At 42.2% G+C, this 27,333-nt stretch overlaps 1 protein-coding gene across 6 annotated transcripts in view; it reads left to right on the plus strand.

Moving 5' to 3' along the window:
* Window positions 1–27,301, plus strand: part of GRB7 (growth factor receptor bound protein 7) — a 95,980-nt gene extending 68,679 nt beyond the window's left edge. For all 6 annotated transcript variants that reach the window (XM_042477235.1, XM_042477234.1, XM_042477231.1 and 3 more), the window contains exons 4-15: window positions 9,147–9,303; window positions 10,226–10,347; window positions 12,315–12,395; window positions 14,223–14,360; window positions 15,252–15,362; window positions 15,881–15,979; window positions 17,333–17,416; window positions 19,361–19,477; window positions 21,080–21,140; window positions 21,765–21,852; window positions 23,660–23,753; window positions 25,846–27,301. In XM_042477235.1, the coding sequence (XP_042333169.1) occupies window positions 9,147–9,303; window positions 10,226–10,347; window positions 12,315–12,395; window positions 14,223–14,360; window positions 15,252–15,362; window positions 15,881–15,979; window positions 17,333–17,416; window positions 19,361–19,477; window positions 21,080–21,140; window positions 21,765–21,852; window positions 23,660–23,753; window positions 25,846–25,992 (1,299 nt within the window). In that variant the 3' untranslated portion in view covers window positions 25,993–27,301. The remainder of the gene's footprint in view (window positions 1–9,146; window positions 9,304–10,225; window positions 10,348–12,314; window positions 12,396–14,222; window positions 14,361–15,251; window positions 15,363–15,880; window positions 15,980–17,332; window positions 17,417–19,360; window positions 19,478–21,079; window positions 21,141–21,764; window positions 21,853–23,659; window positions 23,754–25,845) is intronic.
* Window positions 27,302–27,333: the final 32 nt, after the last annotated feature.

Here is a 27,333-nt window from a genome sequence, read left to right on the forward strand (position 1 = left end):
TCCTGTAATACTCAAGTGTTTCGGGAGAGTGCTGCTTGCATATATATTTTTTAAAAAACCCAAACATTAACATATATTTTCTTGTTTTTGTTGCTGCAGTTGTGGAGGCAAATATTTTTTCACTATGGGATTGTGCTGAAGTGAAACATGTCCCACTCTTCTCATCCTGCTATGGAGGGGACTGTATTAAGTCCATTGCAGGAGACGAGTGCAGAGGCCTCTTTCAACCTGCAAATCCCACTTTAACATCCATGGCTCCATCCTATGGAAGCCTTAGATTTGTAGTTTGGGGATAGGTTTACCTAAGGTTCACCTTAGGGGCTCCATAAATCAGAAATAACTTGAAGGCACACAACAACAACAACAGAGAGATTAAATTTTTCTCACAGAGGATTTTAAATAACTCACAAAACTTCAGGTCCCAGGATTTCATAGGATGAAGCCATGGCAGTTAACATGGGAATCAAAGGCTATTGCCACATTCCAGAAATAAAGCAGTTTGACACCACTTTAGCTAACATGGTTCCATCCTGTGAAATCCTGGGATTTGTAGTTTTGTGAGATATTCCACATGGTCTGTGAGAGAGCTCTGGTGACTCACCAAATTACAAATCCCAGGATTCCACAGGAATGAACCATGACAGTTAAAGTGGTGTCAAACTGCTTTATTTCTGCGCTGTGCTTACTTACACCCAGATTGTGTAGTGTGAGACACTCCAAGCACCACCTGCTTTCTTTAAAAGATAATAATTTTTAATGGATGGAAGGAGCAAAGGTTCAGATGCTCTGAGGGAAGAGGTGATAATTCCAATTTTGAAGTCTCCTGAAAAGATCTAAGGGGGTGATTATAGGTCTTTTCCTTGAAGAGCCATTGTGTCTTAGCCAGTCTGGTATTCTGAAGTTCTTCAAATTCTCTGCCAATTTCTAGATTTACTGACAGCTCAGCCTGCAATCACTTTTGAAGTGTTTATTAGAGGAGTCTTGACAGGGAATGCTCCCTCGCCTTTCATCTGCAGAGGAGGTGCTGGTGCTGCTCAGGGTGGGACATCCTAATCCTTCCCCTGGGATTTAAGCCAGGGTGTTTAGTGCTTCTTAGACAGCAGAGAGAGCATGGGTTTTAAAGCCACCGCTTTCCCACAGTCTCCCCTCTCACGACACACATGCATGAGAGGATATGATATATATGAGTAAGGATGTCTTACACTTGAGCCATGTGCAACTTTTAAACTGTCCTTGAATCACTGCTTTCCAACCTGGCCCTTCCATATACTGACATCCCGACTTTTCCTTCAAGGTTTTGCATCCTGTATTGCTTTACTGTTGTGTGCCTTCAAGTCATTTCCAGTTTATGGTAACCTTAAGGCAAACTTATCACAAGGTTTTCATGGCAAGTTTCTTCAGAGGAGGTTTGCCATTGCCATCCTCCTAAGCTGAGAGACTGTGACTTGCCCAAGGTCTCCCAGGGAGATTCATATCCTGCTCTCCAGAGTCATAGTCTAGCACTCAAACCACTACACCACATTGGCTCTGCTGTATTGCTTTAGGGCTCATTAAAAACATGAATGTGCCTTGAAGCTGTTATTTATTTATTTATTTACTTTACTTTACTTCTTTGCCTCCTTTCTCCCAGGATGGGACCCAAGACGGCTTCCAGAACAACAGATTAAAAATATTTATTTTTTAAAATTTTATTTTTATTGTTATAATAACAAATCCTAAAACAATCAATTCTACATAAAATAAAGGATTATTATACTCCATCTTCATATTACATTCCATATTATGTTTTGCAGTTCATAATCCTTATATGATTTCTACTTAAATTACTTCCTAAAGTCAACAACAGGTTAAAAATATTTACAAAAACCTTTAAAATCAGTTTAAAATCACTTTATTAAAATATTATAAAACTGATTAAAAGAGCAATGGAACTATCTCCACTACTCTCACAGAGGTTTACGTCTAACACCAGCACTGTGTCACACAATACAGATACATGCACCTTGCAAATAGGAACACTCTTCCACTCCACCCTTCATATCCATATGCTTAGTTGCTCACCCTGAAAAGGTCTCTGGCAAAAAGGCCAAGCTGCCAAAGATCTTGGTGTAGCCGGTAAAGTGATGGATGTTGATGGTTCTTGACAGCACCAACTCCTTTCAAAGAGCCCATCCCCAAGCAATAGCAATGTACAGGTTTGAGTGCTGGACAAGGATTTTGGGAGTCCTTGAATCCCCACTTGGCCATGGAAACCCACTGGGTGATCTTGGACAAGTAACGCTCTCTCATCCTCAGAGGATGGCAATGGCAAACCCCCTCTGAAAAAGTTTGTCAAGAACCCCCTGTGATCACCATAAGTCAGAAATGACTTGAAGGCACGTAGTAACAACAACAGATGCATTTTAATTTGTAAGCCACTTTGACCCTCATTTTGAGGAGAAAGGTGGGATATAACAGAGCCAGTATGGCACAGTGAGTTGAGTGTTGGACTGCAACTCTGGAGACCAGGGTTTGATTTCTGGTTCAGCCATGAAACCCACTGGGTAACCTTGGGTAAATCACATGCTTTCAGCCTCAGAGGAAGGCAATGGCAAACTTCTTATGAACAGATCTTGCTGAGAACATCCTATTATAGGGTTGCCTTAGGATCGCCGTAAATCAGAAACGACTTGAAGACACATAACAACAAGTGATGATGATGATGATAGCAATAACAGAGGGTAATGTAGACTTGGCTGAAAGAGTGGGCAAACATGAGCTAGTTTACTTCATATCTGAGTGGTACTGGAGAACTAATCTAAGTCCAGCAATAACATCATCTTTCAATACAATAAAATCCTATTATTTATTTATTTGGAATATTTATACACTGCTCTTCAGCCAAAAAGGCTCTCAGAGTGGCTTACAAATTATTAATTAGACAGTTCCCTGGCCTCAGGTTTACAATTTAAAAAAGACATGACACAAAAGGAGAAGGGAATGACAGTGGCGAAGGGGATCAATTCCAGCAGATCTTTTCTCCCTCTGAGGCCTGGACCATGGCAGATGGACTGGAGGGAGGGCCTCCTTCTTATTCTGGGCTAGCCCTCTTAGAGCTGGCCTGTTCCTCTCCCTCTGAGGCTAGAGGAGGGAGGGCCTTCTTGTCCCATTATTATTTGACAAGAGCAGAGCAGACAAACCGTGCACACTAAAAGCTGCAAATGTTGCAGAGTCAGGATTTTGGCCGAGTTGCATGGTATGGTTCTAGATCTGGTCTTCTCCCTGCCCAAACGGGTTAATCATTAGCATGCTGGCATGGAGGTTCTTCCGGGACAAGGTAGCTGCATAGTTTGGGCTGGCTGCAATGGTAAATTAATCCTGTACTGTTCAAAGTCCAGCCCAGTTTTTCTTCCCCTATGATTCCTTGCCCATGATTGATGAGGCTCATAATTCCCTGTAGCCTCAGCGTCATCTTTTATTCCAGCTTTCCGCCACCTTCCATTTCTCAGAAAATGAACACTCTCACGCCACTGATCGGTGTGTGTGTGTGTGTGTGTGTGTGTCACTGCCCTGCTCGGTGATTGTGGGTATAGTAAAATGTGCTTGTGCTTTTAGAGTCTACTTCTGTGCTGAAGTAGGACCTTCAGGCCTTCTGCATGTGCATGTCAAAGGTCTGTTTATCTTGGCCAGGAATCCCACTTGCACTCATGATGCTCTAACAAACAGCAAAGCATTGTTCAGTTTGGTTTAAAGGAGATGATCATGCAGATGTTGGAAAGGTTGCTTTATTCACTCTACAGTTGTAGTTCAAAATATAATTTTCCCAAACTCCGTCGGTACCTTATATCTTTGACTATAAGTCAACCTCGTTTATAATTCGAGGGCAGGTTTTGGGGAGCCATGGATAAGTCAAGGGTAAAACCTAGGGGCATGTAAGAAAAGATGTAAAGGATAAAGCAAAGAGAAATAATGCCAAAGAAAAAAATTCCAGTGGAAATAATTGTTTGTACTCACCCTAAAAGTTGGATGGATGAGGAAGGAACTACAGTTTGCTCTCCTTATCCACGGATTTTTTATACACAGATTCAAGCATCCACTGCTTGAAAATATTCAAAAAAAAAAGTATAAATTTCAAGTATCAAACTTTGATTTTTCCATTTTATATGGGACTTGAACATACATGGATTTTGTTATTCACGAAGGTTCCTGGAACCAAACCCCGGCGGATAACAAGGGTCCACTGTATAATAAATGGTGGCTGTGCAATATGTCAGGGAGGTGACCAGACACAGTCTACAACCAAGCTAAGAAAATGTATGCGTATAAAAAAGGATGAAAAGGCAAAGCAGAAAATGGCAACTATGTTAGCAGTGGTTATAGCCTTTAGCTTAATCGTGATAACTTTGCCAGATTTTAACTCTGAAAAGCTGACAAACATACACAAATCTCTTATTCAAATCCTTCAATGCCTGATTCCACTTGATACTCCTTTGAGGGGAAGTGCCAAAGAGCTGCCACGACCAGCATTTCCCCACCCAGGCATTTAAAAAGGTCAGAAATGATACAGCAGTGGAGATAGTCGAGGGGGTCAATGTTTCTTAAAGGGTCTCCTGGAATGGACTAAGCCCATGATTGTAAATCTATGGCCCATGTGCCACAGGTGGCACGCAATGCCATTTTGCTAGGCACAGCAGCAGGGAAGAGAAGGAACAGGTGTGCGCACATGTCTCTGGCTCCTCCCCCAGAGTTTCCCAGCCTTCAGCTGTGTCTTTGAGGCAGCTAGAGGCCAGGAGTTGGGCTCCGTGCCTCTGGCTTCTCTCCCCGGCATTTCCTGGACTCCAGCTCTCCAAGATAGCCGGAGACCAGGAAAAGGGGGGCTGAAATCCCACCCCTGGAGGACAGACATCCTGCCTCCAGAGAGTGGAAGTCCTGCCCCCTGAAGGGTGGAAACCTCTCTCATGGAGGCTCGAGGTCCTACCCCAGAGGCTGGAAATCCCACCCCCAGAGGCCAGAAGCCCTGTCCCCCGATACTGGGTAGAGCCCGGTGCCGTAAAAAAATTCAGTTGGGACACCCCAAAAGGTTCACCATCACTGGACTAAGCCCTTGTCTTTCATCACTTTAATGGTTCCTTTAAAAAAAAAAAGACTTGAAGTACAGTACTTACTTACATTGATCTGTGGATAATTTGACACAGGTTTTTTGGGTCAATTTTTTTTTACTAAAATTTCTAGACTTGTATATGGCTTTATACAGTATGTTGCATTGGCGAGTTATTCTCATAAATTTCATTTAAATCATATTTAGTCATATTCTGTCAGCGTTATTCATGTGTTGTGGGAGAGCACAAACTATGTCCAGGTATCCAGGAAAGAAAGGTGAGATGCCTGACCTAAAAAAATACAGAGTTTTTCATAGTCTTAGCAAACTGTTTTAAAAAGAAAAGAACAGAAGGCTAGGTGACAACCTTTGAGTGACTTAGGGTATAGACACACTCTGCAACGGTAGCACTTTGAGCCCACTTTAACAGTTATGATTTTATCCTATGGCATCCTGGGATCTGTAGTTTGGCAAGATATGTGGAATTCTCTACTACACTCTGGAGTAGACAGTAACAGTAGAACAGTAGAATTCTCTGATAGAGGAGTATAAGGATCTCACACATGAAACTACAAAAGCTAAGATTCCATAGACAGAACCATGGCAGTTAAAATGGCACCAAAGTGCTATAACTGTGTACAGTTGGCCCTCCGTATTCACTGGAATCTGTTCCAGACCCCTCCCATGCGAAAATGGAGGCTTGCGCTTATTCAAGCCCATAGCCTTGAATGGAGCATGTCCCCGTGTGCACCATTGCAATTAGTGGAGGTTGCCCTTTCATGTGTATTAAAGGGTGCGGATCCCAGATCCGCGCACTAGGAGGGGCGACCGTTGTGCTGATACGTCAGAAAGTGCCAAAAGCCCCCCCCCCCCAAAAAAAAACACCTGAATCCAGATCAGGGCCAAGGTACTTCTGGCCTCCCTGGTCTTGTTGCACTGAAATTTCCACTAATCCAAGCAGTTTAGCCAATGGTGAGGTTCAACAGATGTATCTGAAGTACAACTATAGTTTCCCCACCTCAATAAAATGGAAAAATGAGGGGTGGGACTCAGCAGTACCCAATGAATAATCTTATGAATCCAGGATTTTGCCAATGAAGCTCTAGATTTCATTTAAAAATGGCTTTGGATATTCCATTCTTTACTGAATCCCTCATAGAATCGTAGAGTTGGAAAAGACCACAAGGGCCATCCAACTTCTCCCAAGGTATGAGTTAGGAAAAGCAAAGCCATCTTAAGCAGCAAGAAGAACACATTTTGTGGTGCCTCAAAGAATACAGACTTATTGTAGTGAACAAAGGTTGAAGGAGATGAGCATGTTCAGATTGGTGAAGAGAAAACTGAGGGGTGACATGATTGCACATTTCAAATACTTTTAAGGGCTGTCACAGAGAGAGAGGAGGGGACAGGCCTGTTCTCTGCTGCCACAGAGGGTAGGGCCAAGTCTTACTGTTTGAAGTTACGGGAGGGTAGATTTTGATGGAACATTAGAAGGAACTTCTTGATAGTAAGAGTGCAGTTTGGCAGTGGAATCAATTGTCTAGAGAGGTGGTGGGTCTCCTTCTCTGGATGTCTTCAAAAAGAGGCTGGACAGTTATCTGCTGGAGATGCTTTTCAGTGATTCCCAAACTCTGGTCCTCCAGGTATTTTGGACTTCAGCTCCCAGAAGCCTCAGTCATCTTAGCCAGTAGTCTGGGATTCTGGAGCTGAAGTCCAAAAATCCAAGAACACTAGAGTTTGGGAATCACTGCAATATCCTGTATTGAGTTGGATTTGATGGTTTGTAAGACCCCTTCCAACTCTAGGATTCTGTGCATGAAGTTTTATTCTCAATTGATATATGTTGGGAGGAAGAGGAAAAAGAGATGGTGGTTGTTGTTATTGTTGTTGTATTTATACTCCGTCCTTCAGCCCTAAAGGCTATCAGAGCAGCTTACAATTATTATTTTTAATGGAGGGGGACCATGGAAAATGATGGACTCAAACAGTCACAAAATGCAGAAAGTGTGATCTTAGTAAAAACAAGCAGACAGGTGATTCAGAGAGATGTCTAAATGCCTGAACCCTCTCTCTCAAAAAAGCTGATGCTACAGCATGGGGAACTTAAGAAATATATTCTTATTATTCACACTTTGGAACCACATCTTTGTGTATGTCTGTTTGGTTGCTCAAATGTGTTAGCACTTGAATAAAGATGGAGTTGATGATGCAAATGTATTCAAAGCATGTTCAAGGCATGCAGTGTTTTATGTCGAGTTTATTCATATCAGTTAGTCACACAGCCGGGAATCCAAATCTTTTAGAAAAACTCAGGAGTGGGGGGGGAAATCCTACATCGGTTATCCCGGGTTAAGTGGAATTTTTGGTAGCCTCCCCCAAAACTTAATTGGGTGCATTCAAAATGCATGTGAACAACAAAGATTTAACCCGGTTTCTACCTGTATTACTTTCACTATCTGAATAACCTTCCAGTTTTTCTAAAAGATTTAGATTCTCAGCTGTGTGAATAATCAATGTGAATAGACATGGGATAAAACTGTGTATGCCTTGAATGTGTTTCAAATACATTGGCATCATCAACTCCATCATTATTCGGGTGCTGACACGTGTGAACAACCAAACTCGCAGAAATCCACAGAGATGCAGTTCATAGTGTGAATAACAAACCTGGAATACATGAGTATGATTATTTGCATAGTCACACTAAAATAAATGTGTGAATGACCCCCAGTAGATAAGAAACTTTTTACTATTTCTCCTCAATTTTAAGTACCATGTCATTAATTGTTAAGTATAGTAATACAACTTCAATTTTACTGGAACAGGATTATTTGCCCCCTCTTGTGGAATAGCTGTATTATAGCAGGCATCCTTCACAGGTGACTTGTGAGTCCCCTCTATTTACTCATCTTGTTTCCAACTGCAGCCAACAACCACATGCATCAGGAAAACCCACAAACAAGGGGCATAAAACCAGCATTCCATTTGCACTGTTTTCTCAGCAGGGTCTGATTTTAAGAGGTACGCTGCTCCTAAATATGGATTCTGCCATTGTGCACATCTCAATACGAGAACACGGGTGGCCTCTTTCTCTTGGTCTCTGCTACACCTTCCTGCTCAGAGCTTAGAAAAGTTTCTCTTTTGGACTACGGTGCTGAGAGCTCTCCAGCAAGTATGGTCGCTGGGGATTCTGGGAGTTGCAGTCTACAAAAGCTACTTTTCCAAGATCATTTCCTGCTACATATGTATGGGTATATCCACACTATAGGCATTATTCTAATGTTTAGTTGGATACATTTAGTGCTGTCTGGAAATAAAAGGGACCATAATAAATAGTTTTTTTACAGCTAATATGGGCTTGAATGAGGAGCAAGTTTATTTCTTAAAGAAATAGAAAATGAAAGACTATTGATGCATCTAAATCAGTTTAACCTTTCATTATTAGTATATTGTTGCCACTTTGGGTCCCAGATTGGGAGAAAGGTAGGATATATTTTAGGTTGGTAGGTAGAAATAGATAGATAAATAGATAGATAGATAGATAGATAGATAGATAGATAGATAGATAGATAGACAGACAGACAGACAGACAGACCTCCATATCCATGGATTTGTTATCCACAGGTTCAATCATCCAGGGATTGAAAATATTCCCAAAAATATAAATTACAAAAAGCAAACCTTGATTTTGCCATTTTATATAATTGTATTTAATGGGACTTGAACATCCATGGATTTTGGTATCCACAGGGGGTACTAGAACCAAACCTCAGTGGATACCAAGGGCCCACTGTGTAACCAAAGAGGATACATACATGAAGATATGTCTTGGTGCTTGGATCCAACAGGGAGTGCATGTGCACTGTATAAATAATGCAGTTTGATTCCCCTTTAATTGCCATGGCTCCACCCTACAGAATCCTAGGATTTGCAGGTTCTTGTAGGGAAATAATGGTTTAAGATAGTCTGCATTATGCTCAGAAGGCTGAACTGGACCAGTCCCAGCAGATGACTGGTCCAGTTCCCTTCTTCTGACCACCTAACCTTTGCACACCCTCTTTTCCTCTAGGTGGTGAAAGTCTACAGTGAAGATGGCACTTGCCGATCATTGGAAATTACGGCAGGGACCACAGCTCGCCATGTCTGTGAGATGCTGGTACAGAAGACCCATGCTTTGCATGATGATTGCTGGTCCCTAGTAGAGGTCTATCAGCACCTGGCTCTAGGTGAGGAATAGGAGGGGATCTTTCTACAAAGCCAAGATTGGTGGGGAATGGGGATGCATCTCTGGAGAGTTGGTTGCCAGGTCAGGAACATTTCAGGCCTTCAGATTTCAGGTCCCAAGCCTCACACTGAGAGAAAATGCCTGGTGATGTCACTGTGGTAATCTCTTCAAACTTGGTACATTAAGCATCAACTTCACTTGTTCAGAGTGTCTCATTCAAATGAAAAACACATCTAGAAAATTAGAGGAATGAGGATTGAATAGCCATTCCAAAGTAGTTCGAAACAGCAACAACAGTTTTAAAAAACACCTTTTGTTTACAGGGCAATACTCTTGCCTAGAGATTCCTCCCCTGGTCCTGAGGTTGGGGGATGAGGGGCCAGGCCCTGAAATCTGGATAACCTGCTTGGAGGTCTGTGCAGTGTGTATGCAAGCATATCTCTTGGAGACTGTTTTCTAAGTCAAGAAATTCCAGTTTACATTCTGGTTATATAAAGGCCTTTGGTGGGCCAGAGCAGTCTAGAAGGGACCAAAATACAGTTTAGTTTACTTCCTAGATAAATAAAGACCTCTTCTTGGCCTAAAACAACCCAAAGGGGGCCAAAAACACAGCAAAATTTATCTCCACACTCCTGAGGTGGCATGGGGGACAATTTCAGTTTTTCAAAAAGATTTTTTTAAAAATCAACAGTTAAAAGAAATTCTCATGGATGCGGCCCTCCCAGTCCTTCAGGGGTCCATTGTGGCCCCTGGCACCTGACATTTCCCTACTCTTGATTTAAGCTGTAGCTTACTTAGCTTGTGTGTAAACCCAGCACTGTTTTAAAAAGGCAGTGTTAGGGCCATCATCCAATTAGAAGCAGAATAGTACTGAGCTGCCCTGTAAACTGTTTCTCTTACTCTTTCTTCTTGTGTTTCCCTAGAGAGGTACCTGGAAGACCATGAGTCTGTGGTGGAGGTTCAGGCCACGTGGCCTGTTGGGGGTGACAATCGGTTTGTCTTTCGGAAGAACTACGCCAAGTATGAGCTGTTCAAGAGCTCACCGGTAAGTGGGTTAGACCATCATGCCAGAACCAAAAGCATTATTTCCCTTGCCCTCAAGTCTGATACTCCGTTCTTAAACTGATTCCATATATCACAGGCTGTTAATCTATGTGAAATGAAGTAGAACATTCTAAAATTTCTGCTTAGTAAAAGTTGTAGGTCCACTTAATCTAAGTCTAGAAAAATCCCCTTAGACTTTCTATATCAAGTTCTGAATTCTGCAAGGCCTTAGGGGCTTGGCAGACTGCCCCTAAGGGGCAGCCTGCAGTTACCCATTTTAGCGCCGGGGCCACAGCAAGTACATGCCACAGGCCCAATCTCTCCTTTCAATGGCGCAAAAAGGAGCCACAAAAACAGCTCTTTTTTTGTGCCCCGGAAAGGGTGCCATAGCCTCCAGCATGCAGCTTTTCCATGTTCCTTTAGCTCTGCATCATGTAGACACAATGCCAGAGGAGCACCATGATGCCACATGCCATGTGGAGTTGGGCACAGCATCACACTGGCCTGGGGACGGAGTAGGAATATTCATCATGTGGATGCCATGCCTGACTCTGCCTCGAGGCCAGCCTAAAGGGCTGGTGTGTCAAGCCCAGTGGTATCCTATATTTCCCTATCAGTTCAGTTACATCTCAGGAGTTTGTTAACTAGCTGTAAAATGTGCCTGTTGTATCCTGTAAGTTATTTAAAACCTTCTCCTTTGGCAACTTGAAGTATGAATCAAGTTGCATAGATATTGAACTTTAATCTGTTTTATATTGCCTGTTTTAGAGTTCTTAGAACTTTGGAAGGGATGAAATAAAAATTTGGGCACATTTGGGCAGGACCTTCCTCCCCCCTTTTCTGGTATATGCATCAGAAAAATACATACTAGTTGAGTCCCTTATCCAAAATGCTTGGGACCAGAGGTGTTTGGGATTTTGCATTTTCTTTTTGAATTCTGGGATACCTATATTTGTATATATTTCCATAATGAGCTATCTTGGATATGAGACCCAAGTCTAACACAAAATTAATAATAATAATAAATAATAATAAAATTTTTATTTTTATACCGCCCTTCCATAGATCAGGGCGGTTGACAGCAAAACATCAAACAACATATACATCAGGGTTAAAAACAATTACACACAAACAGAATAAAACCCCCGTTAGCCAGTCCTCTTTGCCACAGAAGAGGAAGGGAGGCCCACTGGACTTTAATCGGGGAATGCAAGCTGAAATAGAAAGGTTTTTAGGTCCTTTCTAAATTGGGCCAGGGAGGTGGCCGAGCGGAGCTCTGTGGGCAGCGTGTTCCAAAGGGCCGGGGCAGCGATGGAAAATGTCTTCCTCGCGGTGGAGGTCAACCTAGCCCCTGGCACCTTAAGTAGTTGCTGCCCAGATATTCTGAGGGTGCGGGACGGAATGTACGGGGAGAGGCGGTCCTTCAAGTATCCTGGGCCCAAGCCATTTAGGGCTTTATAGGTCATCACCAACACCTTATATTGTGCCCGGAAGCGAATAGGCAGCCAATGCAGATCTTTAAGCACTGGTGTAATATGGCTGGCCCTGGAAGTTCCAGTGACCAGCCTGGCTGCCATATTCTGTACCATTTGTAGCTTCCAGGTTTGGTATAAGGGTTGCCCCATGTAGAGTGCGTTGCAGAAATCCAATCTCGAGGTTACCAGAGCATGTACTACCATTTCAGCACTAAATGTATCCATTAAATTCATTATGTGTTAGTGTACACTGAACCATCAGAAAGCTGAAGTATCACTATCTCAGCCACCCTTGAAAGAAGTTTCATTTTTAGAATATTTCAGAGTTCTGGATAAGGGAGACTCAACTCGTACACACTTACCATACAGGGTCTTTTTCAAAATGGCATTAAAAATGACATGTGTGAGAATAAAGTTTTCTGATGTGTGACACCTAAGTGTCAGCCTTGGTTGGCCAATTCTGCAATGTTCACCCCTTTCTCCCTGTTTGCAGCAATCACTCTTCCCTGAAGTCATGGTCTCCAGTTGCCAAGATGCAGCCAACAAAGGCATGTCCCACTCAGAACTCATTCAGGTATTCACCTCTATCCTTCCCCCCCCCCCCCCCCCCCCCCCCCCCCCCTCTCATTCAGACTAGCTTCATTTCCGAGGTCTCTATTTAAAGGATAAATCACAATTCCTGGGCTGCCATGCTTTGATGGGGAGCATAGTCCACAGGGAGAATCTGTACTAAATAAAATTTAGCAAGGAGTCGATTGTGTAGATTATATGGCCTTGCCATTTTCCTCCTTGTTGCCCATAAGATGCCCAGGGATGACTTAAATCTCAATAAACAAAATTTTATAGTCTCTTCTCTGGACCTCTGCCTCTCTCAGTCTCTTATTTAAACGGGGGGGAAAGACAATAAAATAAGGCAGCTTTATATAATGTTGAACAGCCTGGAGTTATTGTTTCCTGTTCTTCTCTTATAGTAGCTTATTATTAAGTGGTAACCAGGCTGGAAAACATTTCTCAGCACAATTAGCTTATGGAACTAAATTGCCATAAAAATGTGGCAATGGCCCTTAACTCAGATGGCATTAAAAGGCACTAGGGAAATTCAGAGCTTTGGAAGCTTACATTTTTAGACAGTTCCCAGCCAGTATGGCCAATGGGTTAATTCTTTTCCACACAAATAACAGATAGGAAGGGATATTTATTAGGAAAACTGTATGACAGAAATGTGTTTTTTAAAGTGCTCTACCAGCCCAAGAGGTTACTGTTTTAAAAAGAAAAAGAAGAACAGACAGATAGTTTTTCCCTTTGTCACAATAATGTTTGGAAGTGGCAGACTGTCATAGTGGCACCACCATTATATGTCTAGCCAGAGACTGCTGAGCCAGAGAGAGCAAATCTTATTCATTTCTTACCTCTGTATCTTCCCCTTTATCCGTGGGGCTCAAGATGGTGTACAGGGGCATAACTACATTGTATCCCCAAAACAACCCTGCAAGGTAGGCTGCTATGAGCTAGTTTTCATTGCTGAGCTGGAATTCAAGGCCAAGACTCCCTGGCCCAAGTCCACCTCTCTTTCTCTTTCTACTATGCTAAGCTGGCTCTTATTTTTCCCACACTAGCCACCAGTATGATTTTGTTGCCTCAAGCATTAACTTACGTGTGTGGTCTAAGGCTTCTGTTGTCTTTAGATCAGAGTTGTTACAACAGTTCTGTTGTCTTTATAACCTATATTGTTACCCACAGACTTCAACCTGCATGTGATGTAAATCTTCCCACAGACTCCAACCTGCTTGCGATGTAAATGTTCATTTATATTAGTTGTGTACACAAGAAGAGAAAATGTCAGATCTTTTCTCTCTACTGTGAGAAAGATTGTAAGAGTTTTTAAAAAATATTTCCCAATCATTTTTTACAGCCAGGACTTTTTCTTCTCTCTCTCTCTCTCTCTCTCTCTCTCTTTCTTTCTTTCTTTCTTTCTTTCTTCTTCTTCTTCTTTTGGGGGGGTTGAAAATTTAACAAAGGTATCCTGTGCAAAATTTCACTTTCTTTTTTGCACAAAACTGAAGAATTTTGGCTGTAGTTGCTGATGATGGGAGAAAGCTCTCATGCAAGGGCAAAAACTCTTGCAGAAGTTGACATTTTTTTTCAGATGCCCTTTCCCACTATGAATAAAGGTATTTGTGATTTTTTTTTTTTACAGTCTAGATTCTAGAATCATACACCACCTTTTCAAATGAAGTTAGTCCTTTCTTTACAGCAGCTCAGAACATGACCAGCTAGCTAGTCTTTAAGATGTTGCAGGAACTCTCCCTTTTGCTGAGGCTGCAGTGTAACCCATTAGTGGAAAGGCTACGCTAATACTCTTCTATCCGCCTCCCCAAACTTGTTGGTCTCTGTCTTTCAGAATGTTCTAAATTCAGGAAGCTGCCCAGAAATCCAAGGCTTCCTGCACTTAAAAGAAGTTGGGCGTAAAGTATGGAAAAGGTTTTACTTCTCTCTTCGGCGCTCTGGGCTCTATTACTCAACAAAAGGCATGTCAAAAGTAAGTTTGTATCTGGCTCCTCCAGATGGGAGGCTACTTGACGTTATTGCTGTAGTTTTGTTTTTTGTTTGTGTGTGTGTATCCAAAAGACATTTCTTTTGTCTTGAACTATTTTTTAGCAATTCCCAGCACCAACTGCAACATTTAATACCTACCCTTAAGTGGGTTGGTTTTTAATTCCAAGACATATCAGAACAAAGCAAAAAAGAATATCATTTTCTTTTTCTCCTATTTTCATTTTTTCTGGCCAGTTTCTTTTGAATTATAATGCTAGTGAAATGGCACTTTTGCACTATAAGAAATAAATTGCACTATAATAACAAAATTAAAATTCAGAGATGAGAAAAATTTGCACTTCACACCATAGGATGATCTCAACAAAACATGCCTTAGTTTAAAAAAAAACTTTGGAAGAATTTAGTACAGATCCAAGAAATCTCTATGAACAGCCTCCTAGAAGAATGAAATGAGTGAACACAGAGGTGGGAAAAATGGCAAAACCTACAGAGCTATAGTGCACTAATATTTCTTTAAGAAATAGAAGAGCCCTATGTTAAGTAGTTGTACTAGGAACTGCATTCCATTGCCATGTTTTTGCTGTACAGTCTTGAACCCACTTTCCCGCATGCAGGATAACTTTCTATCCTATGCCAGAACCAGTTAGCTCTAGTTAAATCCTTTTTCTAGTAGTGAAAGTGACCAAAGCTTTGAAATATTACTTTTTGGGACTGCACTTCCCAGAATCCTCCACTCTGCTTGGCTACTTGCCACCTGTAGGATTGCTGTGATTTGAAAAAAATAACTCCTTTGCTCTGCTGTGAAGATGGGATGTAATAGAGCCACATGCTATTGAGTAAGTCTCTATGTTCTTTCTTGTCTCTCCTGTGCCAGGATCCAAGGCATCTACAATATTGTGTTGACATAAATGAGTCCAATGTCTACTACATCACCCAAGGCAAAAAACAGTACAGCACCCCAACTGAGTTTGGCTTTTGTATCAAGGTAAGAGGATTGAGAAGCCTGGCTTCATTTAAAATATCCATGGTTAAAGAAGTCAATCTGACTTCATGGGACTTTTCAGTATGGTTGAAGCAAAATACACATCCCCTAATTCAATGCACCTGAAACTACGTACAGTACAACAACAAATGTAAAATGTACACAGATGTTTTGCAAACATTGTTAAAGGAGTAGTGCCCAAGAATACATCTGCTTTGTTAACTGAGATATATCTGTAGTGTTGCTTTCCTCTTTCTGGAAAGAATAATGATTTGGTTGATTAAGATGGGAAAGATGCACATATAGCTTTCCAGTTATTTTTGGACTACAACTTCCATCTTCCTCAGCATTGGCTGTAGTGACTATAACCAATGGGAACTGAAGTCCTGTGACATCTAGAGGTCCACACATTATCCCCTCCTTTCATACCCAACACTTTTTTAGAAATGGAAGAGGAAGTGCAATTCTACCAGAAGTCATTGTATGCATATATTTATAAGTCTGGTCTCTTTGCTTTACAGCCTCACAAAACACGCAGTGGGGCAAAAGGTCTGAAGCTCTTCTGCAGCGAAGATGAGCAAAGTCGTGTGTGTTGGATGGCTGCCTTCCGTCTCTTTAAGGTACAGGGTGATCTGTTTATTACCCATTTCCTCTAGCAGCTTCTAAACAGTTATTTATGTTACAGCTGCAGTGAGGGAAGAAAGAATTAACATCCCCACACCCATGTCTGCTGTGTTGCTGTCTGCGTTATTTTTAAAGTGTGCATTAAATACAAAGACACATTTCATGTGCTGTCTTGTTTGGCCTTCATGGAGATTTAAACTTTGGCCATGTCCAAAGTCTTCACAGCCAGTGTTCTGTTCATTACACAAATTGTCTTCCTGATAATTTTTAAGTTGTTCAGGAGTTTCTAAAAGTTTTTCAAGAGTTTTCCAATACTAAGAAAAGATTCTATTGCCCACCATTGTCAAGGTACATTTGATTGTGGCCCCAGCTCCAGCTTCACCCAAGCAAGTGCTCAGCTGACACAGGGACTAGCATTGTGGGCTGTTCCCACTGCAATGGTTCTCTGCAGTTGGGAGAAGAAATTTCCTTCCAGCAGGCCTTTTGCTGCATTTCAGTTCCCTTTGCTTGTAGTTTTATTATTTACATGTTTTATGTACATGGCTGAGAGCCAATGTGGTATAGAGATTTGTGTGCTGGACCATGACTCCAGGAAACCAGAGTATGAATCCCCACTCAGGCATGGAAGCCTCCTGGGTGACCTTGGAAAACTCACACTCTCTTGGTCTAACTAGAAAGCAGTGGCATCCTCCGGACAAATCTTGACAAAGAAACTGTGGAGTTTATCAGACAAGGGAAATTGGAAGTATAATCCAATGGCAATCTGAACGCAATCATGGGGTTTAACATTATTGCGTGATAACCCACTACATGCAAATTCGGGCAATGGGAAGTCAATCCGAATGCAATCATGGGGTTTCACGTTATTGCGTGATAGACTGCCACATGCAAATTCGGACAATGGCATGCTATTTTCTGCCAATGGGAAGCCAGTTTGAGCGCAATGTACATTCACGTAATTGCGCTAAACTAGCGACTTTAAGTGAATGCGTTCTGGCCCCACTTTCTTTTCATTCGAATTTAAGAGAAATTCCTCCCATTTGATAAACTCTGTAGTGATAAGGACAGTTGATGACAGTTTGAGTTGACTTATGCCAACAACAACAACAAAACAACAATGTATATGCAATCTTTTTCCTGCCCCTCTCTTATAAATATATAGACTTGTGGAGATTTTTACATTCCCATGTTCTCCTTCTGCAGAAGGATCAGCCAATTTTGTACAGTTGCCCCTGGGCCCAAAAGTCTTTGCTATTGTTAAATTTGGGGAATATATGCCACAGTAGGGTGTGTTTGGTAACAGATTTGCCTACCCCCACATACACTAATGAGAATGGTTCTTTCCACAGTATGGCATACAACTCTACAGGAACTACCAGAAATGTCAGGCACGGCAAAGAGAACCACCAGCCTGGATTGGCACAGCACCGCTGGTAAGTGCCCTCTGATAATGGCCCAGAGCTTGTCATCAGCCGCCAAGGTGAAACCAGGCATAATACTTTTTGGACTGGCAGAAAAAGCTATATGTTAAAAGTGCTGATCAGATGTTCAGAAAGATTTTTTTTTAACTGTTATTCCCAGAAGCCCCCTACTACCCCATACTGGATAGAGAATTTGGGGAGCTGTGGTCTAAGAAGTATCTTTTTAAAGTTTTGGTGAGGAGAAGATAGCCCTTCTCATGAACAATAAATATTCCTTTTGTTGCCCCATTCAACATTTGACTTTCGGATATATTAATGCAGACTGCAGTGCCAGACCCCTTTAACAGGGTGCACTGAAGAACCCCCCCAATGACCACTGTTTAAATGTTTTTTCCCTGAGAAAGCTTACTTATGAAGATAATCTCTCTACCCTGGGCCTTTAAGTCTATGAGAATGACTTGTTGGGGAAGCTGTTCTTGTTGAGGAAGTACGACAATGTTGTAATAATTAGAAATGCTACTACAGTCGGTTCTTCTCTTCTGTGGACTTGCCATCTGCAGATTGGAGCATCCACAGATGGGCTTACCCGGTTTTCCCCAGTGGCAGCACATGCACTTGGCCATGCCAATACAATCATGTGCATTTCACACCTACATTGAGGACAGCTGGACTTGAGGTTCTGCAGAATTTGCTATCCATGGGGACAGGTGCAGAATGGAACCCCCGTGGATACAAAGTGAAAACTGTAGTTGCTGTTTTGTAGAAGCTGGATAAGCACAATCCTTGCTGCATCCTGTCCTTCTGCAAGCAAACACAGAGCCTTCTCTCTCACTTTTGCTAGTTGCACACTAGATGGGTTCAGTGCCCTGGTGCCTATTGAACAAGCAATTGTACAACTGGGAGATCCAGTGTAGCTACATTGGTGTATATTTACCCAACACTAAAGTAGTGTAGAGTCTCATATCTCCTACTGGTAGCTCATTTGGGATGCTGACATTGGAAAAACCTGAACTTTAACTCCTGAAGATCCCTGCCTGTCTGGTTGTATGTTATATTATTTAATATCAGCTAACAGCTCTCAGTGATAATAACTGTGCACGGTAGCAAAGATTTGTTCTTTGGCCTTGTCTGCATGGGCCTAAAGGCCCATCCCACCTCTTCTAGTGCCATCCTGTTTGGACAGCACACAGCCCAAACCCCAGTTCTGGTGCAAGCAGTCTGGATGATGTACAGCACATTTCAGATTATACCCTCTTAACCAACATTTTTATAAGTTATCTGCTGTTCTAAATCTTCTGGGAAGATCTTGGGCCTTCCATTCCTGTGCCGCCTTGGCTGTCTGCAAAAGTGTCCTGCTGAGCCACCCAGCGTATCTGCTACAAGTTGCTTGCTTCAGAGGTCAGCATGAGGCACCCAGCGATAAGCATGAGGCTGGCTACCATGTACTGATCTCAGAAAACTCATGGCAAATATACTGAGTGGCTCAGCAGGACACTCGTTTAGCCAGCTGCTATGGTGCAGGAATAGAGGACCAGGTAATGGGGGGAGGTCGGGACAGCTGAGAGACCAGAATACTCTGTGCTACCCCAGGAGTATCCTGACTTGCACAGAGAAGGCTTATGTCTCTGAGTATTCTCTCACAGGAGAATCACTAAATCCAAATGTTTTTTGAAGAGATTACAAGGCCTTTTCACTGGAAACAGTACTTCTAATTGGAGTTTCAAACTCTTCTATTCATGTGCTAATAATGTGCTTTAAACTGGGCATGGTATATGTATTCCTAACTACTCTGAACTGGCTCCTGGGCTGTCAAGACTTAATGATTGATATATACATACATACATACATACATATATATATAAAGAAATGGAAATAGGATTTGCATACTGTCCTTAGGGACAGATCCCATGTTCTTGGAACGATCTGTTGCTGATCCCTTTCTTTAAAATCCCTTAGCGAAGTGTGTCAGATAATACTCTGGTGGCCATGGACTTCTCTGGTTGCACAGGCCGAGTGATTGAGAACCCCACCGAAGCACTGACAGTAGCTCTGGAAGAAGCTCAGGCATGGAGGGTGAGTCTGCTGTTTGCCTCCTAGTAAGAGCTTGCAGACAAGCAAGGAAGATGGCTGGGGAACAGGAATTGTTGTGTTGGGTGTCTTTGGGCAACGGATTGACTTACTGGCAAGGAAATGCAGATTTGATGTTGGAGCAGAACAAGGGATTGCCCTGAGATGTCATCTAAGATGTGGTCAAGAGATACTTCTGGTATCGGCTATGGAGGCTTTGAACACCATTGGGTCCCGTCATTTTCTCACCTGGCCTAGGGAGAGTTAAAACTTGATTTTGATACTTATGAACCTTCAGTGGGTCACAGGAAAGGCCTGCTTTCTTAGAGAAGCAGACTTTACATTCACTGGCTTGTATGGAAGGAAGCTGGTGTTTGGAATTAAGTACATGATGAAAGTGAAAAGAAAAAATATTTATTAGGAATTTAATATCAGAGAGATAGATCGTATGTCGTGAAGGAGGGAGTGGCATTAAGGAGGAAAGATGGAACAAAAGTGAAGGAAAACCTGAGATCAGTCTATGAGTGGGAAAGAAACAGAATTAATTATTCAAAGAGAGAAAGAGAGAATCTGTCACCCTTTTTAGGCATGTAAGCATGTGCAAGCACATTTGCATTCTTCTTTTCCCCCAAAAAATGTGGAGATAGAAAGCTAGCATGTGATGAAGAAAGCTAAGCATACAATGAGATCTTTTCCCTAGCATACTAGGTTTTTTGCATGCAAGTAAAATATTTGTGTGTGGCAGTGTTTAATCATGCTCCCCCACATGTGCATTTGGAAGCGGTACACATGAGATTCAGGTTTATCTTTTTGGATGAGAATTGGGCACAAGTGAGCCCAGTCCTCTGCCTTTAAAGGAAGCCTATCTCTAGCACTTTTGGCAGGTATTTAAGCTATCCTCTTGGCTAAACTCTTTTTCTCAGTGAGAGGATAAGAATTTTGTGATTTCTAGATTTTACAGTAATTGGAAATATTATACTTTCACTGCAGTAACAATGTAGTAACAGTGTTTTGAAATGATTGCTAATGGTAGACTTCTCTGAGCACACACAATTCTCTAAGTACACAGCAGATTTCTGTGAGTACAAATATATTTGTAGTTGTTTTTTCTTGAATAATGTGATAAGGAAATGGAAATGCTTAATGGACAGTTTTATAATTGCACTTAAACTTTGATGTTGTTGATGTGGCAGCCTATACGTAGATAAGTAAATGTGGAATAGTTTGATGGCCATCTAGATGACTAGCATAATTGTTGTGGAATGAAGCTGTTGTACACCAGAGCCCACTTTTTCAGAGGCATCTGATGAAACTAACTCTGCTCCACAAAAGCATATGCCTAAAAAAACCCCAAAAAAACCTCCTATAATTTATGCCGCACATCTTTACCCTGAAATGTGTCACATGAAATTCACTGGAGCCTCAATCTTAAGGGGCCAGAAGTTACATTTGTGTGGCAGCAAATTAATGCAGGTGCACTTTTGAAACCTGTCACAAACATTACCAGATTCTGTGGCTATCCTGCCTGCAGCAGGCAGGAGAGTTATCAAGTATATGGCAAGTTTTAAAAAACTGTGAAATCCCAACATTTTTCTTTCAATGTTTTAGAAGAAGACCACTCACCGATACAGCCTTCCCACCCAGTTCCAGAACTCTCCACTCAGTGCTGGTGAGTGCTTGTCACAAATAGCTGGTGCAATATGTAACCCCATCTTCCCTGATGTGAAAACTTAGCATAACGTTCAGTGACTATTGATTGGAGCAAGTTAGGGGATGGGTTAAGCAAGCCTGTCTGGGAACTGATCCATTACAAATTGCCCAGCATGGTGCTTCCTATAAATGGGCCTAGCTGTCCATTTGAAGATAGAGTATAACTGTCATTGGACCTTGGCACACACTGTGAATTCCTTCACACATCTCAGGAACATATGAAATGGGAAACAAGATGAGAGTGCATCTGAGCCATGTACAGACTGAAGGGTTTAATTTGAGCCACAGTCTAGCCTGAGAGCCTGCTTTTTGTGCCAATACTGGCATGTGTGAAATAATCCAAGTGGCAACAAGGGGGCTCTGCAAGCATGCAGGCTAACTTTCCCTATGGCAGTGACAAAAGATTCAGGTCAGCCCCATATTTCTAAAATAGCAGCCAGGGGGGAAAGGAAGGAATCTTCCAGGAATCATAAGCCCCAATATTCTTCAGTGTAGGTATTCATGCTTGCAATGGGACATTTTGAAGACAGTGAACAATCTCTTGTTTCTAAGAAAATGGATCTCAATTTTCTTTTCTTTCTAGCCATTCACAGAACCCAACCATGGTTTCATGGACACATTTCTAGAGAAGACACCCAGCGCCTTATAATCCAGCAGGGGTTGGTGGATGGGTATGTATCTTGCAATAACTTTCCAATTCATAATGCTTGTATAGCCCAGTGCTATGTTTGCATGCTAGGAAGCAGAACCAGTGCTTGAAGTGGCGTGGGATGGATGTCAGCCTACTTTCCTTGCTGGAACATCTAATACCAGATTCTTTATTTTAATATGATATAAAAATCATTGCAGAATGCTACTCAAAGCAGGGTTACACCAATATTAGAAAAAGTAAATTGAGCCAGGCCAGAGCTGTTTGGGGAAGGCATATCAGAAAGCACAGATTTGCAGAGAAGGAAGAGCTTCTGATGGTCTCAGGAGGAGTGCCCTAATGTTTTCCAGAAAGAAATATGGAATTTAAATGAATTGAACAAAGGCACACAGTTTGCATCCATTGTGCTAAAGAAGAGATGAAGCAGAGTGGTCATGGTTATTGGTCTAATGGGAGGCAATGGACAGTGAAGGTGTTAATGGAGGTTCCTTATGTTATGCCGTCCTAGTAGTGAGTGAAGATGTTAATGGAGGTTTCTTATGTTATACCCATCCTAGTAGTGAGTGAAGGTGTTAATGGAGGTTCATTATATTATACCGTCCTAGTAGTGGTTTGGTCTTGCTTTTGTCTCAGCCTTATCACACAACATTGTGGTTTTTCCAGTGCTGTTGTGCAATACAGTAATTGGGAATGAGGGTTTTTTTATGCTGAAAAGAATCCATTAGTGACCCCCTTTTCCGTTATGATTCAGTAGGCCATTTGAGTACAGATGTCTCATTCCACTTCATTGCAAGATTGATTGAGTAGTGGGTGCCGTGTGCATGGTCTGCTTGTCCCTCCATTGTGGATTCCCAAGAAAATCTTCAGCAGGGAAACTTCTGACTACTTTTAGTTCTTGAGTGGGGAGGGCAAGACTTCCCAAGGGAATAACTGTGTTTTCTGTTGTCTACATTTCTGAAACCTTTTTCAGATTGTATTATTATATAAATGCTTTTCTGTTACAACACTGCAATCCTGTCCTGTTAACCATTGAAAGTCACTACTGTATTATATGCTTTTACTGCATGGGGGTGTTTTCCAAAGATTTCCCCAAATCCTTTCCTGTGGTTGCACACACCACAGTGTTGCTACTACATTACTTTTAAAAAAAATTTTTTTTACAGTAGCAAATGTAATAAAACTATGATGTCATGGCATAATAGCATTATTACAGCTTAATAAGTACAAATTAAGTGGTTTTTGAACAGGACAACCTGAAACAACTGACTAGCATGAGAAGTATTTTTGTTTTTCAGAGGAGAAAGGTATCGAAAATGGTGGGGATTGGTATGGTCCATTTCTCTTCCTGTGTGACAGCTCACAATGTGAGATCTGGGCAGAGATGGGTGAATTGCAGTGATGCCATGCTGTAATAGTGTCATTGTGGCTTAATGAGTGTGATGGAAGCCTGAAACAACTGAAATGCTGTAATGATGTCTTGCCATCATAGCACTATTGTATTTTTAAAAGCTGATTGGCAAACCAATCAAAAAGCATAAAGTGGGGCAAATGGGTGGTGATAATGGTATTAGTGCCAATGAAAAATGGTGCAAACATAGCTACAGTACAAATGTGGCAAGGGTGTGATGCACAGTGTCAGCAATCAACTGTCACGAGTACACCTGAAGTAATTTTTGAATGGTATAACCTAGCACAACAATATCATATGATAAGGATGAGAGTTGACATAGTAGCTAATGTATTTTGCTGGCACTCTGCTGCCCCCATGGGCATAGAAGATGGGGTATGGTGTGTCAGTGACAACTTTCCTGTGCTCCTCTTAATTGCAGGGTATTCCTGGTGCGGGACAGCCAGCGAAATCCCAAAGGCTTTGTCTTGTCACTCTGTCACTTGCAGAAGGTGAAGCACTATCTCATACTTCCGGTAGGTGTTGATATAGATACAAGGAGTTGTCTTTAATCCTGAATAAGATGCTTTGATCCACCTTAATTCAGCCTACATAGACTGTCAGTAGCAATCCAGGTTTTCCAGCAGAGCATCTTTCTGTGCTTTGCTATCTATGATCCCTTGGGCTGGAGATGCCAGGGATGGTATCTGGGGCCTTCTACATGAAAAACATATGCTCTAATACTGAACTATACTTCTACTTAATTCACCATTTAGCAAAGTGTCTTAGACTGGAGTCTAGTGGGAAGAGGGATTAGATCAGAGGAAGCCTCATTCTAATAGTGTCCTAACACTGTTAGACAGGTTTTAGCAGGAGGCAAATTTGATTGATTGATTGATTGATTGTATTTATATGTACCCCATTCTTCAGAAATGCTGTCAGAACAGAATACAAATTGTTAATTTGACTGTTCCCTGCCCTTAGGCTTACAGTCTAAAAAGACATTTCACAAAAAGAGAATGGAATGGCAATGGGGCTTTGATGAAATTTGAAAGCAGGACTTACTTTAATCCAAACCCGTACCCCTGGAACTTCTTTTGTATGACAGGTTTGACTGCTTGTGAATTTATTAGCTGCTAATAGGATGCTGCTAAGTATGGCCAATGTCCATTTCCCCTTATCACTGCACTGGCATATCAAAGCCAGTGCACATATATTTAGGTTTAAGGGTGAAGAATTCCACATCAGAATGTGGATACCCAACAGGCAAATATATCTATGTATTATAACAAAAGGGAAAAAACAAAACCAACACTGACCACCTAGTACAAGATAGGAAATACTGTGTGCATTACTCCACCCAGGCAGCAGAGGACAGCAGAAGGACACTTGAACAGTCACCCAGTCAGGAATGCCTTGGAGACCTGTATTTTTTCCAGTGCACTTAATTCATAGAACAAACGTTTCTGGGGTCCAAGACAGCCTAACCTGTGTAGTGCTAATAGTGGAAGGGCAAAAGGATGGGGTGGGAGAGTCTGGGGTGCAGTAGGGCAGTGTCTGTTTTTATTAAGTTGGACACATAAGTTCAGAAACTCTGGACTATAATGTACAGATGGAAATAATATAACCTGTATAAATAATTGAGGAGGGGAAAATAGCTGTCCAATAACCCCAACAAGGACAGTCCTCCTCAAGCCCCTTCCTTTTGTTTTCCCCACTCCACAAATAGACTCAAAGATTCTCCCACTTTTCATCACCTGTTTCCTGCCCCAACCCAGCTTGGAGGGTGAGGGCCAGTTCAGGAAGAAGAATCATGGGCTGTGTTCTGATAGCTGTGTCATAACAATGACATCTGCAGCAACCAGAGGTAGTTAAGGTCCTCAACTAGCTTCCCCCTCAATGTTGCACATGTTGCAGGTGGAGCTAAGAGAGGATCATGTAAGGGTATAGTTCAGCATTTACTAATGTTGTATGGGGGTAGGCTCCAAGAGAGGACAGCAGAAAGTTATAGCCTCCCTTGTCCTTGCCTGGTTTCTCTCCCACCCTCCCAATATTTCATCAGGGCTAGGCAAGGGGGAGCCAAGAGAGGATTGTGGAAGGCTGTAGCTTCCCTGTTCTGCAGCTGGCTTTTCCCAAACTTCATGTCATGCAAGAGATGGGCACTGTGAGAGATTAATGGAGGGCTATAGTCTCCCTGATCCTTACTGGCTTTCCTTCCTACTGATGTTACACAATAAATGGATTGGAGAGAGCCAAGAGAATAAGACTACAGTCGATAGTCTTCCATGAACCTGCTGCCTGACAATATCAGAAGGGTGAAAAGAATAAGGCAAACTAGGAAGAATTCTTGCACATTTTCTCCTCCACTCTTCCATGTCTCCCAGGCGGTTGGGGGGCGTGAACGACCCCCGCTACTAGAAACTGAGACATCTTTGAAAACTGCATAGTCTGGTAGAGGTGAAAAAAAATGATTTAAGTTGTTTGTTCTCCCTTATGGGAATCAACAATTTAATATAGCACATCCCTATTACAATGAGATCACTATGTCATGTTTTTCAAATTTAGCCTTGCTTTGTTCTTGGTCCCTCTGCCTTTATGCAATGATTCACAGTCTTTTGTGGATTTTAGAGCGAGGAAGAGGGACGTCTCTACTACACCATGGATGATGGGCAGACTCGTTTTGCTGACCTGATCCAGTTGGTGGAGTTTCACCAGATCAACCGTGGCATTCTGCCTTGCAAGCTGAAGCACTACTGTACCTGTGTTGCCTTGTGATAGGCCATCTTCCCATGCTCCACCCTCTGACCCACCACAGCCAGATGAAGAAGCAGGCCTTATTTGAACTCTGCACACCAGGATCAACTCCAACCATTCACCTGCTCTTGCTTCAATCACACTTATGGCAAGTGACCAAGGAAGGCCCTTGGTTGTTTGAATCCTCCCATTCATCTACCCAGCAGGAAGCTTTGATAATCAGAGCATGATCTGAGGTCACTACAATAACAAATCTCTACAGAAGAGGGGACACTCCTCTATTGGCCTGTGGCTTTCACCATACGTAAAGAGGGAAACTACATCCATCTACCTGCTAAGTGCCCCTCTTCATGGCAGGACTCTTTGTGCGCTCTGTTCCAGACTAGGTTTTGCCACCACATTTAAGAGATTTTGTCACTTCAGTACTTGTATCCGTCTGCTCCCTAATGTGATTCCAGTGGTCCCATATAATGGGAGTTGTTCTGCAGAGATGTCAGGGTTTTCATGTGTTGTTTCAAACTCCCAGTCAACTGAAGGAAGCATTGGGACATTTGCAATCTTGGATGTATATCTTGGGAACTGATTCCTCTTTCCCACTGCTTTCTGCTCTCTTAATCACAACTGCGTGCCTCCAGCTAGAGATTTTCTGGTTGCTGCCACCTTTGTTAGACAAAGGGACTTTTTGATTGTTTAGCCTCTCCTTTCTGGTGCCAAGCGTTACAGTTTATTCAAGTGGGAAACTTCTAGTGTGGTTTGGGGCAGCAGACTGCATGGGGAATAGATTGGGTCTCTAACTGGGAGGAAGGGACCCAGCCGCATGTGGGATAATAGTTAGGCTTGGCATTAAAAGCCACAACAACCGTTGCCTAAGTGATGGCCAAAACCTGACCTGGAGCCTCTTATAGGCCTACCAGATCAGGGGAGACCAATGGGTTTATTAGCGGGGAAGAGTAACCTAGAAGGATATCTCAGGATAGGAACTCTTAGGAACTCCTAGGAACTCTTCAGTCATGGCAGCCCTAAGTGGCTTTCCGCAAGAAAAACCAACTGAGTACAGATCTAATGGTCCTTGTTTTCGGCCCTAGTGGTGCTATTAAATCTAAGCAATTTTCAAAGAGGTAGCCGTGTTAGTCTGTTTCGATATGGAAAGAGGAGAGGAAAGAGGTTAAGGAGTCTTGTGGTGTCTTTAAGATGAAGCAATCTATTACAGTACAGTGGTACCCCGGGATACGAATGCGCCGCCTTACGAAATTTCCGGGTTACGAAAAAAATCAATAGGAAAAAACTGTTCCGGGTTACGAAGGTTTTTTCGGGTTACGAAAAAAAATTTGGTGCTTTTCGGCGCTATTTCACACGAAATCG

This window comes from Sceloporus undulatus, chromosome 6 (genome assembly GCF_019175285.1).
Source record: "Sceloporus undulatus isolate JIND9_A2432 ecotype Alabama chromosome 6, SceUnd_v1.1, whole genome shotgun sequence".
Classification (NCBI taxonomy): Eukaryota; Metazoa; Chordata; class Lepidosauria; order Squamata; family Phrynosomatidae; genus Sceloporus; species Sceloporus undulatus.